At 41.8% G+C, this 13,078-nt stretch overlaps 1 protein-coding gene across 1 annotated transcript; it reads left to right on the top strand.

The window, feature by feature from the left end:
* The first annotated feature begins 82 nt into the window (after positions 1-82).
* On the top strand, positions 83-11,684 carry TAS2R4 (taste 2 receptor member 4). The gene has a single exon (XM_074366899.1). The coding sequence runs from the start codon at positions 6,241-6,243 to the stop codon at positions 7,126-7,128; it is 888 nt and encodes a 295-aa protein (XP_074223000.1). The 5' UTR covers positions 83-6,240; the 3' UTR covers positions 7,129-11,684.
* The last annotated feature ends 1,394 nt before the right edge of the window (positions 11,685-13,078 follow it).

The following is a 13,078-nucleotide window of genomic DNA, read 5'->3' as shown; positions in this document are numbered from 1 at the left end:
TTAACTGTGGTTGCTAAATACCATGAGACTTTTTAATCTAGTTGTTTCAGGCACAGAGGAGCAGAGCATAGTTTTCCTCCACTATGACCAGGTTCCTTTGGGTCAAAGTATGGGGACGAGAATTATTCCTACATTTGGAGTCCAGTTATATGCTAGATCTTGTTCCTGTGGCCACGTGTCTCCTCCAAGCACATCAGTCCTTTGGTGTGTTGCTGGGGGCTTTAACGCAAGTCAACGCATGAGTCAACATACTGTCCACTTACGACAGTAGCTCATGAAACCTTCCACGTTTCCATCAAGGGCCCCTATGTTCTGTGTCTCATGGTACTACTTCTCATTTTTGGTACTCTGGCCTCTTGGGCTGAGTTCATAGATCCTGACACTTAATGAGATTGAACTGTAGTTTGGGTCCAGGAAGATTATAAGTGAAACAAATAAATAAACAAACAACAACCCTCCCCACCAAAAAAAAAAAAAAAAACCCCACAAAAATTACATTCCAACATTTGTCAGTTTCAGTGCTTACCATTGCTCATTATTTTGTACAGTATTTCTGCCATTTTCTAGCTGTTGATGGACAGGGCTATCTAGAGGATCTTTAAGTTGGGTTTGTGATTCTCTTGATTTGGGATAAGCGGAAAGGAAAGTCAGTGTTACTTGTTCATGTTCTGCAGGAGGTTCTGCTTTAAGAAAGCAAAAGTGACCTTATAAACAGCAACTGCTGCTGCTGCTTGTACGTTACTTTCTGGTATTTCTACATTTTGCTGGACTAGAAAAATGTACAATGTAGGGGCTAAGAATGTTAGTTCTGGAATTACACATTTGGGTTCAAATCCTGACAACCGCCCCCCTCCCAGGCCCTTATTAGATGCATGATCTTTGGCAAGTTACCAAACCTCCTTGGACTTCAGTTTCCGACACTATAAAATAGGCATACTTGACAGGATCGGTGTGAGGACCACATATGTGCAAGGTGTTTTAGCAACTACAGCATAGTCAATGCACAGCAAATTTAGCTGCTGATATTCTAACCTGTCAAGGGTTGAGCCTGCAGTGGGTGCCTCTTGGAGTCCTACTCTGATAACACGAAGCCCATGAAGCTTGTGTTGCTTGTGGTAATAAGAGGACATGATATAAGGGGAAGTCTACTCTCCTCAGCCCCCAGGGGGTGGTGGGGAGGAGAAGGGGAGAAAGGAAAGGGACTGCAAGCAGGGAAGGCGAGAGTCCTGGTCTTCCTCCTCTCTGAGGACTGGTTGAAAGCTCCCTGTTTGAGGTCCATGGGAACAAAGCATAGGCAGGCAGGGCGGGCAGCAACCAAGGGACAAGGACCTCTTCCTGGAAGCCCAGGGAGACAAGGACACTGAGGGAGAGGACGTGACACTTCTCTGCCGTCGTGGGGTACAGTTCATCTCAGCCCTTCCCAGTGCCCACCTGGACCCTAATTAAAAGGGAGAAGCATGGCTCACGGGAGGTGTCTCAGACGTTTTTATTTTTCCATCTGCAGAAACTGAACATTTTTCTGAAGATATCCTTTGCATTATCCCATTGGATTAAACACTTCCCCCGACCACAGGCAGAGGCTCAGGAGAAAATCTGTCTTACTTGTAGATAAAATTAAGAACATAATTTTTTTTCTCCACACATCTGAGTTTGCAGAGTGAGTAAATTTTGTTGACCACACTACAATTAAATTGTCATTGTAACTTGGTGGAGCTGCCAGATGACCAGAACACTTCCAGGTTAACCCTGGAAAATATATTTTCAGAAGTTCGTGAGTGGAGTTTCTTGAAGTATTCTGTCTAGGCTGGGTGTCTGCCTGTTGCCAAATAACGTCCTCACAGCCCCAGAGAGGGATGATTTCTGAAGTTTTCTTGGTTGCTCAGGTTTGTACCGTTGCTGCCCAGCTGGCAGATCTCTTTGAGGAAGGGGTGGGTTTTGGATAGTTGCCAGATGCTCCTGTAATGTTTCAGGAGTAAATACATTTCTTACTCCATTTTGATTCTGGCTTATCTTGATTCCAGTTCGTTCATGCACACCACAGACATTTCTTTAACACTCATTCTGCACAAAATACTGTGGTAGATCAGTTCTTATTCTCTAAAACATCCCATCTAATGGACAATAAAGACACAGAAATGAGTATTTATTTCATCTCTACATCATTGAAACAGATGCTTCAGGTATGATGAAGGAATCACCTCATCACCAGAGGGTTCTGGCACAGTTGATCTTTGTCTCTGGCTCCCTTTTGCGGCGGCCATGAAAATGCACTGCTCACTTTTCCTGCTGTGGGGAGCGAAACTTACTGAGGGTTCCTCACCTCCTGCAGGCTGCTGTCAGCCAGTGCTGGAGCACTGGGGAGTATTAAGGTACGCCTCTTCTGCTGGGACGTGGTACTCTTCCAATAGGCAATTTTAGCCCAAGAACTCTCCATCAGCTTTTTTGGAACTGTGCTGTACTCTAGGACTCTTCCTACCCAATTCTTTTTCTTTCTCCCTCCCTTTTTATAGATATCAGACCTACAGTGCTGTCTGAATACTCTATTCACCTTCTCTTGCTCCCTGCCACCTAAAATTTCTTGCATATCTAATTCCATTTCAGACTATGCTTCTTGTCTCACTAAAAGACATGTGTTTGTTTTTTTTCTCACTTGCACTAGAATTTTGGAGATCATCCCAGATTCTTCCTTCTCCTTTAGTTTCAATATTCATTGGGTCACTAGATCCCTTTGGTTGTACTCAAATATTTTCTCTCAAATGTCCCCCAGTCTCTATTTCTACTTTTTTCAACCCACCAGGGTGACTGTAACAGAATCCTAACCAGTTTCCTGTTTCCAGTTTCATCCCCTTCCCGCAGAGCATTTCCATGTTACTTGCATCGTGTTCTTCATGCAGTGAAAATACAATCACGGCGCTCCTCTCTTAAAGTCCTGCAGTGACTCTCGATTGCTCTATATGAAGTTCAGATGCCGTAGCTTGCAGCACGAAGCCATTCGTTATTTGGCCCCCTATTTTCCTGTCTGGTTTCATCTTCCTACTCCTTACTTTTTCCAAAGAACCTTGAACTACTTTGGTTCCCAAATATGCCAAACTCTTCCAGCTGCTACACTTTTGTGTAAGCTGCTTTCTTTGCCTAGAATTCCCTTTCTTACTCGTCAGCTTTGTTACCTCCTCATAGCCTTCAAGACCTGAGTCCTCCAGGAAACTTTCTCTGACTCTCTCAGATAAAGTTAAGGACTTACTCTGTGTGTTTTCCTAAAGTGTTAGATCAAATTACTGTAATGGTTATTTATGTCCAAAATCTGTACCTATTCTGGCATAGATACTTCATGATCTGTCTCTTATTTCTTTCCAGTTTTCTCACCACTTCTCCTTGCATCGCTCCATTCTTCTGTTTCCTGAACCTACCACACTTTTTGTCACCTCTGAGTCTTCACATAGAGTTCTCCCCGCTGTTTCCAATATCCTTCTCCCTCCCACCCTAGACCTTTTTCTTGGACAACGCCTTTGCATCCTCAGAAGTTAATTTATATGTCTCCTTGACAAAGCCTTTCCTGAAGCCCCAAGGCTGGGTTAAATGCCCCTCCTGAACACTCCTACTGTACCCTTTGCTTTTCCTTATTATAGTACCCAATACACTGATCTAATTGTCTGTCTCTCCCACTATTCTGTATGCTCTTTGAAGGCAGAGTGTGCTGTGGGTGATTCTTCTTTGTTTCCCCAGCTCCTAACATATATGTGACTGGCTGATAACAATTATAGAATAAATGAACTGATGAGGGGCGCCTAGGTTACTGGAAAGACTCAGTCTCAGAAAGACCTCCCAACTTAGCCACCGATTTTCTGTGATACCTGGCAGTCCCATACTTCTTTTCGTCTTCATTTTCCTCATTTGTAAGGAGGAATAACCAGATCTCTCTCCGAGAACTATTTTAAAGACTAACTGAGATTTATGATGCCCAGTGCACTGCTGGGGACATAATACGTGCTCAGAAAAGCTGAAGAAATCCAAATTTCCTTCTTTCTTCCTCCTAGACAACATTGGTACTTTTTAAAAAACAATTCAAAGTTTGTAATTCCCATTTATTCATGACTGATTTTATCCTTCAGAGCCTTCATCAGATAAAGTAAGTCATTCTTTTGCTTTGAATGTTTGCCCTAAAACTTGCCCTACAGATCTATCTGCCAGGCAGCAGAGTTTGGACTCATGGCTGCAGTGCATCCACCAGTGGGTCTTCTTGGGCTCCAATAAATAGTCAGACTTACAAGACTATCTCAGGCCACTCTGTGTACTCAGATGGATATAGTTAAGGATCCAGTTCACCAGCAGAGAAGTGTCAGGCCTTCTTTTGCAGAGTCCTTGCTGCCAGTTATAACAGTTCAGGTGCAAGGAGAGGAGATCCACATTTGGGTAAGGATGGAGCTGCCCTAAAATAAAAGCTTCATGTCCCAAAAGAGCCAATTTCTCTTGTAATAATTTCAGAAAGACACCTTCCAGGATTAAACCAAGGGATACACATGTAAGAGTTATCTGCCACATTCGAGGGAGCAGGAGGTCTCCATAAGATATGCTTAGCTGAAGGCGAAATTCTTATGCAGAGGGAGAAAGGATTTTGTTGACACTTTTCCCATAATGACCCTTTCAGAAATAACTTCAGACAGAACTAATCATGCTTGCCAACATGATCACATCTGAATTATAGTACCTCCTGCTACCAAGAACCCAACAATCTTGTATATCACACTCTGAGTGGGATCTGTTACTGTCCAATACTGGCTTTTCCCCTCTTTGGGGGAACATTTAATTCTTATATCTTACTCCATATTGCTTATTCTATATAACTGTGGTATTTATAATGTTTCAAGTTAATTACTCTAATTCAGTAATCTATTTTATAGATAGTTAAGTGGAAATAATATGCTACGATATAATCTTTCTTTTAATCGTTGCCTTGCTTGTTCACTCCGTGTTGCCTGTTTGATCTGGCCATGCCTCTGTCGATGCCCATTAGTTTTGTACAGAAAACTAGGCTCTGGATCAGGGAATTCCTCCAGGTTGTCTTCCTATCATCTATCTTAACGAGCCTCATGAATTTACTTTCCTCTTCTGGCCCTGGTCATCTTCCTGTCTTACCCCCTTCTTTTTATCTGTTCCTGTTTGGATTTGGTAGTAGGACTTTGTGTGGGTCACCTGGATGCCGTTTTGTAGCCTGTATGTGGTTGCATCCAGGCCTGCACCTTGGCTTCACTCAACTGTTAGAGGAGTTACGAGGTACCACACTCTTGCACTCACTCACGGTCTTTGAAAATGTAACTTACCAGGTATACTGTGCCCTTTACCATCTAAGAAACTACAGAGAAATCAGGCAATGATATGCCTGTCTATTTGGCACACAAAACTATAACTAAAGCATTACTGTGTATCTAGTACCAGAGTATTTTGATTGCCAGTTAACTGCCTGAGAGAAAATAGCCAAGTGTGATCTAAGCATAAACTCAGATCTAAAAAGAAAAAATGTGGAAGAGCTGACATTTCTTTTCCAAGCAGAAGCAGATCACAGCAAATAACTATGGCACAAATCTATGTAAATGGTTGAGGAGAGAATGCAAAGTAGAGGAGTCATCGTGAAAGGACGGCATTAGTTGAAAAAGCCTTTCTCCAGGAGTTCTTGAACTTGGTCTATTAGGTAACTGTAAATCACAGGAGATGCTAAGGGATGAAAGAGTAACATTGGCATGGCCAGCATGACAGATGGAGGAAATGGTTGCAACATCAACAGATTAGAGGGGAGAGAGAAGCTGGATCTGGGTGATCCATGGGTGTGTGGATGGGGTGGGTAGGAGTGAGGCATGGGAATTCCCACCATATACTTAGGTATGAAGAAAAGCTGCATTCATGGTGAAACAGTGAAGGAAAAAATGCTGGACTGGAACTCTTATCATTGGACTTGAAGTTCTTGGAGCATGCCGTAATTCCTCCTTCTAGCTCTCCTTCTCTTGGAGAAGTAGACTCCCAGGTTCACCTCGGCTGTTTTAATTTGGCATTTCTAAGGAAAACAGGATATGAGTGAAGAAATAGTAATGCAATCCTTGGAAGATTTGCATCTCAGTAAAAGCAGCTGGATCTTAAGCCACTAATGGCTCATTTGCCACACTGGGGAAAATTAAAAAAGGAAATGTCCTTCCTGGCTTGCTACTGGTGCCTACTTAGACATTTAGTATTCCTCTTCAGTGTGTAAAGATGCGTCAGGCATTCTTTTTTTCTTCTCTTATTATCTCAGCAATTGTGACTTCTGCTGGAGTCATTGCAAATCTGTTCATTGCAGTGATCAATTACAAGAATTGGGTCAAAAGCCACAAGATCTCCTCTTCTGATAGAATCCTGTTCAGCTTGGGCATCACCCGAGTTCTCATCCTGGGACTGAGTACTATTTTCTCCATCTCTTCAAGTATTCGAAGGTCAGTCTCCATATCCACTTATTTTCTGTCATGTTGGTTGTTTTTGGACTCTAATAGTCTTTGGTTTGTAACCTTGCTCAACGCCTTGTACTGTGTGAAGATTACTAACTACCAACACCCAGTTTTTCTCCTGCTGAAACGAAATCTCTCCCCCAAAATGCCCAGGCTGCTGCTGGCCTGTGTGCTGATTTCTGCCTTTACCACTCTCCTGCATGTTGTGCTCCGAGAAGCATCACGCTCTCTGGAATTGGTGACCGGGAGAAATGGCACCGTCTGTGACGTCAATGAGGAAATCTTCCTTTTGGTGAGCCCTTGGCTCTTGAGCTCATGTCTACAGTTCTCCCTTAATGTGACTTCTGCTTCCTTGTTAATAAATTCCTTGAGGAGACACATCCAGAAGATGCAGAGAAGTGCCACTGCTCTTTGGACTCCCCAGACCGAGGCTCATGTGGGTGCTATGAAGCTGATGATCTGTTTCCTCATACTCTACGTTCCGTATTCAGTTGCTTCCCTGCTCCATTATCTCCCTTCTGTAGCGAGTGATTTGAGACTCAAGTCCATTTATATTATTATTTCCACCTTTTACCCTCCAGCACATTCTGTTCTCATTATTCTCACACATCCTAAACTGAAAACAAAAGCAAAGAAGATTCTTCACTTCAATAAATAGAGGAGTTTCAATAATAGATGGTGGCTGGAGTCACCTCATCCAGAGCAGGATTTTCTTCGTTAGCAGCTTTCCCAGTGGTCTGAGGAATTCATTTTTTGTAATTGCTAATCTGATTTCCTAGGCCTTCAAGTACCTGTATTTCAGTGTAGTCATATATATATATAGCTAATATTTTTAAATTAGGCACTTTCTCTGAGGAACTTGTTTAGGGTCATTGCTTATCATGTATTTTGCATGGGTGTTGCATTCCTGGATAACGGAAATCACCATGTTGTTCTACTGGCTTCTGAAGTATAATGAGAAGTTCTCCCAGTTAGGCAGTGCATTAAGGTTCATGTCTTTAGTTAAATTGTTGAGGTTTAGCTGAGGAACCCTGGAAAAGGGCTCAGCAATAGATAAATGGTCGTTGGGAACCGCTACACTGGCTTAAAGCATAGCAAGAGGTGCAAAGAACAAAGGAGAAAAGGAAAGTGTCAGAGAAGAGAGGAAAGAGAAACATCAAAAGAACTAGGTGTACATTGTGGCAGGTGTACAGAAAAAGGGTCCTCAGCTTTCTGAGTGACAGTAACTGACCTATTACTACCGGGAAACTCTAGGGCTGAATTTTGGGATTTGTACTGGAAAGAATGGAAGGGCCAGAGTTGATGGGTGGAGGGAAGTGACTAGTATTAAAGAAGCCCAGTCCAGGATGGTTTCAAGGATCTTAAAATCCAGGGAGCTAGTCTAAGGTCAAAAGCAAGTGCCAAATAGTGAAATTAGCACAATCTGAATGCGACTTTACCCAAGTGTGTGCCTTATCATATCATACGGAATTCAGTGGAAAGTCAAGAGGAGTCATTGGACTGGTGGTGGGGACATCTGACTTTTGGTGAATTTATGTCATCTCTGCATGAATTTATGCACTGAATTTTATGAGCACTGCATCATTCTCCAGGAGATTGCTGGCTTGTTTGTTTGTTTAATTGGAACAGCAGGACTGTGGCTACAAAGGAACAGAAATCTGAAGGCAGAATATTGATGTTCTGAAATGAAAATTGGGGAATGATAATTTATGTAGTTTTTGGTACTTATAGGGCATGTAATATTTACACATATCAAAATAAATAATCTTATTAAAATAACATTCTCTTTATTAAAAAAGAAAAAACCCTGAGAAATCTCCCGATTTTATAAATTACTTGATTTTCCCCATTTCAGCCGTCAGAATCTTGACTACAATATTCAGTAAACATTACCCAAACCAATATTTTGTGCTACAAAACCTGGAGGTATTCCTCATGTCAGAATCTGAAGATTAGGAGAGTGATTAAATGTACACCGTGACGTAAGAACTCTGAATGAATAGCAGAAACCCTCATGGGTCCCCAATGTATGTTCCCTTGCCCCTCTCTTACATAGTTATAGAATTTTTAGCCACCCAGAATTTTGGCAGCTTATTACATTTTACAGCTTTCTCATAAATAGGTGTTACCAAGTGATCAATTTCTGCGAATATAGTATGAGCAGAAGTCATGTGTATAATTTCTAGGTGGCACGTATAGAACAGGTATATGCCTTCCATTCCTTTCTCCTTTTCCTCTTCCTGTGGGCTGGAATGTCAATGTAATGATTGACCATCTTGGACCATGCAGATGAGGTGACAGTTACTCATCCTAGAGTTGGCTGTTGAGTTTCTGCTGCACCAACTCTGAACTGCTTACACCTTCACCCCAGGACTTCATGAAAAATTAACATCTCTATTCTTTCAGACACTGGTTTTGTGTTTCTATTGCCTTCCTCAAATAACTTATGCTATACCATAAAGATGTGCAATATTGTATATATGTATGATGAAGTAGTATGTAGTTATTTACCATCGTCTAGTCAAAGAACATTTTATATAACCTGAGAAAATATACTTATAATATACTACTAAGTGAAATAAAAATAAAAACATGTGTATGCAGTATGATGCAATTTTTTTGTAAAAAAATATATGCAAACAAAATTAAAAATGGCAATTATTTTTGGGTGGAAGGTTTTCTTCACATCGCCTAAATTTTACTTAAACAAATGTGACTTCGGGTTTCCCTGATCATTGTTACCAGCTTTCTGTTGATGAGCCATTTTCAGTTGTTTCAGCTGTTAAAAAAGAAAAAGAAAAAAAAAAAAAAAAAACGCTGACAAAAGAAAGAAGGGATTAAGAGGAAGAAGACAGTAGTCTTTTAAAGCATGTATCGAATGTAACTTTTAAGATAGCCTCAGATGCCAGGGTCTTCTGGTAAAATTGAAGCTTACTGAAGGTGTTTAAATTTCCTGATAATGTTCTTTTTTTATTTTATTTTTTAATTTTTTTTAAATTTTATTTTCTTGAGAGAATTTTTTTATTGATTTATAATCATTTTACAATGTTGTGTCAAATTCCAGCGTAGAGCACAATTTTTCAGTTATACATGAACATACATACATTCATTGTCACATTTTTTTCTCTGTGAGCTACCATAAAATCTTGTGTATATTTCCCTGTGCTTTACAGTATAATCTTGTTCATCTATTCTACAATTTTGAAATCCCATCTGTCCCTTCCCACCCTCCACCCCCTTGGCAACCACAAGTTTGTATTCTATGTCTATGAGTCTATTTCTGGTTTGTATTTATGCTTTGTTTGTTTGTTTGTTTGTTTAGATTCCACATATGAGCGATTTCATATGGTATTTTTCTTTCTCTTTCTGGCTTACTTCACTCAGAATGATAATGTTCTTTTTTTATAAGTTGAAGCTGGGATGGACCCTCTAGCCTAGCCCACTGCTTCTCAGGGAGGGCTGGAGAGGTTGGGACTTTCTTTCAAATTTTGTATGCCCTGCCTCCCGTTCTTCCTGGGGGTGGGAGTAGAAGAGGAGAGTGGTGGTTTGACAGATCTCTAAGGACTTGGATAACTGGCCCATGGCCAGTTTTATTCCTTGAGGGAGAAAAAGGTGAAAAGAAGCTAAATGAATGTATGAGAATTTGCCTGGCATGGAAATTAACAACAAGTAAGGGATAGGAGTTAAAGGATGTCAGGGAGAGGCTGGAGGGTAAGGACAACAGCGGGAGGAGGGGCACAGACTGCAGGCCATCCTCCCCACGCGGGTGAGGTGGGTGTCAGGTCAGTCTGCTAGGGGAGCTCCAGTGGTAACTTCGTGTCAGAACAGCTAGATTGTTCCCCAGATTATGGCTGTGGGGTGAGTGTATAGGTCTGGGAAAAGGTATGACTATAACTCTGCGTAAGTAGAAGGAGCGTGAGGCCCTGGGTGATGGCTCGATATGTGTGCAGCTTGCTTGCAAATGAGGTGCCTAAACACAGGTACACACTTGATTTGTTTGATGATTTTTCTTACCTATTTTAAATACAGGAAAATTATTTGTCTCAATTTTGCTGCTTTCATAGTTGGGAGAATGACTGTATAATGATCAGAATTCAGGTATCTCAAGAGAAGAAATAATTAAATACATTGATATTACTCAGAAAATCTCTCTAACGCCTACCTGTCCCTCTGTATCTTTGACTTGTCTGTGTTTTTAATGGCCTGTGGTAATCAGTCTCCTATCTTTACTCGTGCTTTCCTTTAGAAATTCTGGAATTTTACAGAGCTGATCGATCACCTTCCTTTAGAAGCAGCAGCGCAGTTCGTGTATTTCTAGACTGCGGATGACAGCAGACCTCACATGCTCCCCTACTTTATTGACAGGAGTGATTATGGAGAGAAATCCCCAAGGAAGGAAAGAACACTAACATTAATTTCTAGGCATCAGGCTGGGTAATTTCATACGCCCTTTTATCCTCACAGTAGCCCAGTGAGGTAAACAGTATTACTGTAATTTTTATAAAGAGGAACCAGGAGCTCTGAGAGGGTAATCGACTTGTCTAAGGACACAGCTACTAACTGGCTGAGTTGGGAAGCAAACCCAAATCTGTCTTTGAAGCGCATTACCTTTCTATGACTGGCCACAAATTCCCCTATTTAAATTCCCCTTATAAGGAGCTAGTCATGAGCTTTGTGTCCCATTGAGAGCTGGAACCAGCATGAACCTGCGGGCACTTTGCTTTGGATGAGCAGATATTCAGAAAGCCCTGTCTGCCCACTCTGTTGCTTGGCTCTTTTCCTAGCATGATCTTTCAGTGTTGGGGGAAAACCTCAGTCTCCTAAGTCTCGTCTGGAAAAGCACAATTCTCAAACTGCTAAAAGTGTAATTTTCATGCAAACAGCTTTATTCAACTGAGTTTTATATAACTTTTCAAAAATAAAGTTTTAATTTTTTGTCTTATTTTGTTTTATAGAAAAGTTGCAAACAGAGTACAGAGTTCCCATAATCCCCTCTCTCAGCTTTCCTGATGTTAATGCCTCACATAACCTGGTATATTTGCTACAACTAAGAAACTAGCATTTATGCATTAACTAGTAACAAAACTACAGACTGTATTCAAATTTAACCAGTTTCCCCACACATACTCTTCTTCTATTCCTGGATCGAATCCAGGATATCACATTGCATTTAGTTGTCAGGTAGTTTTCGTCTCCTCTGGTTTGTGATGTTTCTCCATCCCTCTTTGTTTTCCATGACCTTGACAGCTTGGATGATGACTGTCCAGGCATTAATCTAGCTTTGTCTGTTTTTCCCACAGGCAGGCTGGGGTTGTGGGCCCTTGGGGAAGAGTGCAAGAGATGTGAAGTACCTTTCTCACACCACGTCACGTCGGGGTGCGTGATGTCATCATGACCTGCCTTTGGTCATGCTAACCTGTTTTGCTCTGTTAAGGTGGTTACCTGCCAGGTTTCTCCACTCACTGGTTACTCCGGTTCCCTTTCCAGACATTCTTGGTTAGAATAAGTCTCTAAGTCCAGCTCCCTCTCAAGGAACGGGGAATTAAGCCTTGCTTCCCAGAGGGTCTCCCAAATCTTGTCTGCTGTCCTTACTTCTCTTCCCATATTTTCATACTTATGGAAGCAGCGGAACACAGCTCCTGCTCTGTCAGTCCCTACGTCCCCTCACTGCCATTCACTTCCCCACCCAAGCGGTGCTGCTGGTACTTACGCTCTTCCTCAGAGACTGTGATCTTGCTGCATGCAGGCCGTGGAGGGTGTAGTTTGGCACCTCCCTCCAGATACCTGAATTTTGGTGCCCAAGAGAAGGTACTGACCCAGTGAGCAAGAGCTCCACCCCATCATGAGGTGGTGGGAAAAGAAGCTGGGAAGACGATGAATATATGTGTACTGATAATTTTTGTTCCAGTTACACATGCTTATTAACAATGTGCTTAATTTGCTCAGTTTCTGAATTTCTCAACTCATACAGTGCATTAAGAGAAGAATTAGTTTGCTCAGGTTAACAGCTGCTACAGAAGAGTTTCCTCCCTCAGTGCCTTCCAGTGGCAATGTAGGCACAGTTCTGGGAAGCACTGAAAAAGGCTGTGTGCAGGAAAACAAAATGTTTGCGTCCCTGAGATGTGTCCGCTGTAGACTAGGAGTTGGAGCTGTACTTAGTCTTGCAACTTGGAGGGGGAGGGCATTTTTTGGGGAAAATGTCAGACCTGAGTCTTTGAAACCAGAGTCCCTTAGCTGCTGCTTCCTCGTTCACATGGCTTTTATGCCCTGGCTGGTCTGTCTGCCATCACGTCCAACTCTTCCCCTTTCTGAGCCCACCACGATCTCGTCTCTGAGACGCTCACAGCTGCCTACAGTTCTCTCTTCTCTCATCATGGTCCTGAGGAATCAGACTTGCTGGAGAATTCTGTGGAAGGTGGCCTGTGCTTGGAGGTCCTAGAGGCCGTGACATGGGAGAAAGATCTAGTCATCCTTACTCTAGATAACTGCCAACAGTGAAATTAGTTTACTGTAAAATTAAGTAAAGTTAATTAAATTTTTGTTCTCAATTCTTCTCCTCATTTCTTCCTTGATTTTGAAATAAAATGAGACGGTAACAGGACAAACAG

The sequence above is a fragment of the Camelus bactrianus genome, chromosome 7 (genome assembly GCF_048773025.1).
Source record: "Camelus bactrianus isolate YW-2024 breed Bactrian camel chromosome 7, ASM4877302v1, whole genome shotgun sequence".
In the NCBI taxonomy this organism is placed as follows: domain Eukaryota; kingdom Metazoa; phylum Chordata; class Mammalia; order Artiodactyla; family Camelidae; genus Camelus; species Camelus bactrianus.
This window is presented reverse-complemented; position numbering and strand designations above follow the sequence as displayed.

Coding starts and splice junctions, on each gene's coding strand:
- TAS2R4 (XM_074366899.1), top strand. CDS start 6,241: ATGCGTCAGGCATTCTTTTTTTCTTCTCTTATTATCTCAGCAATTGTG.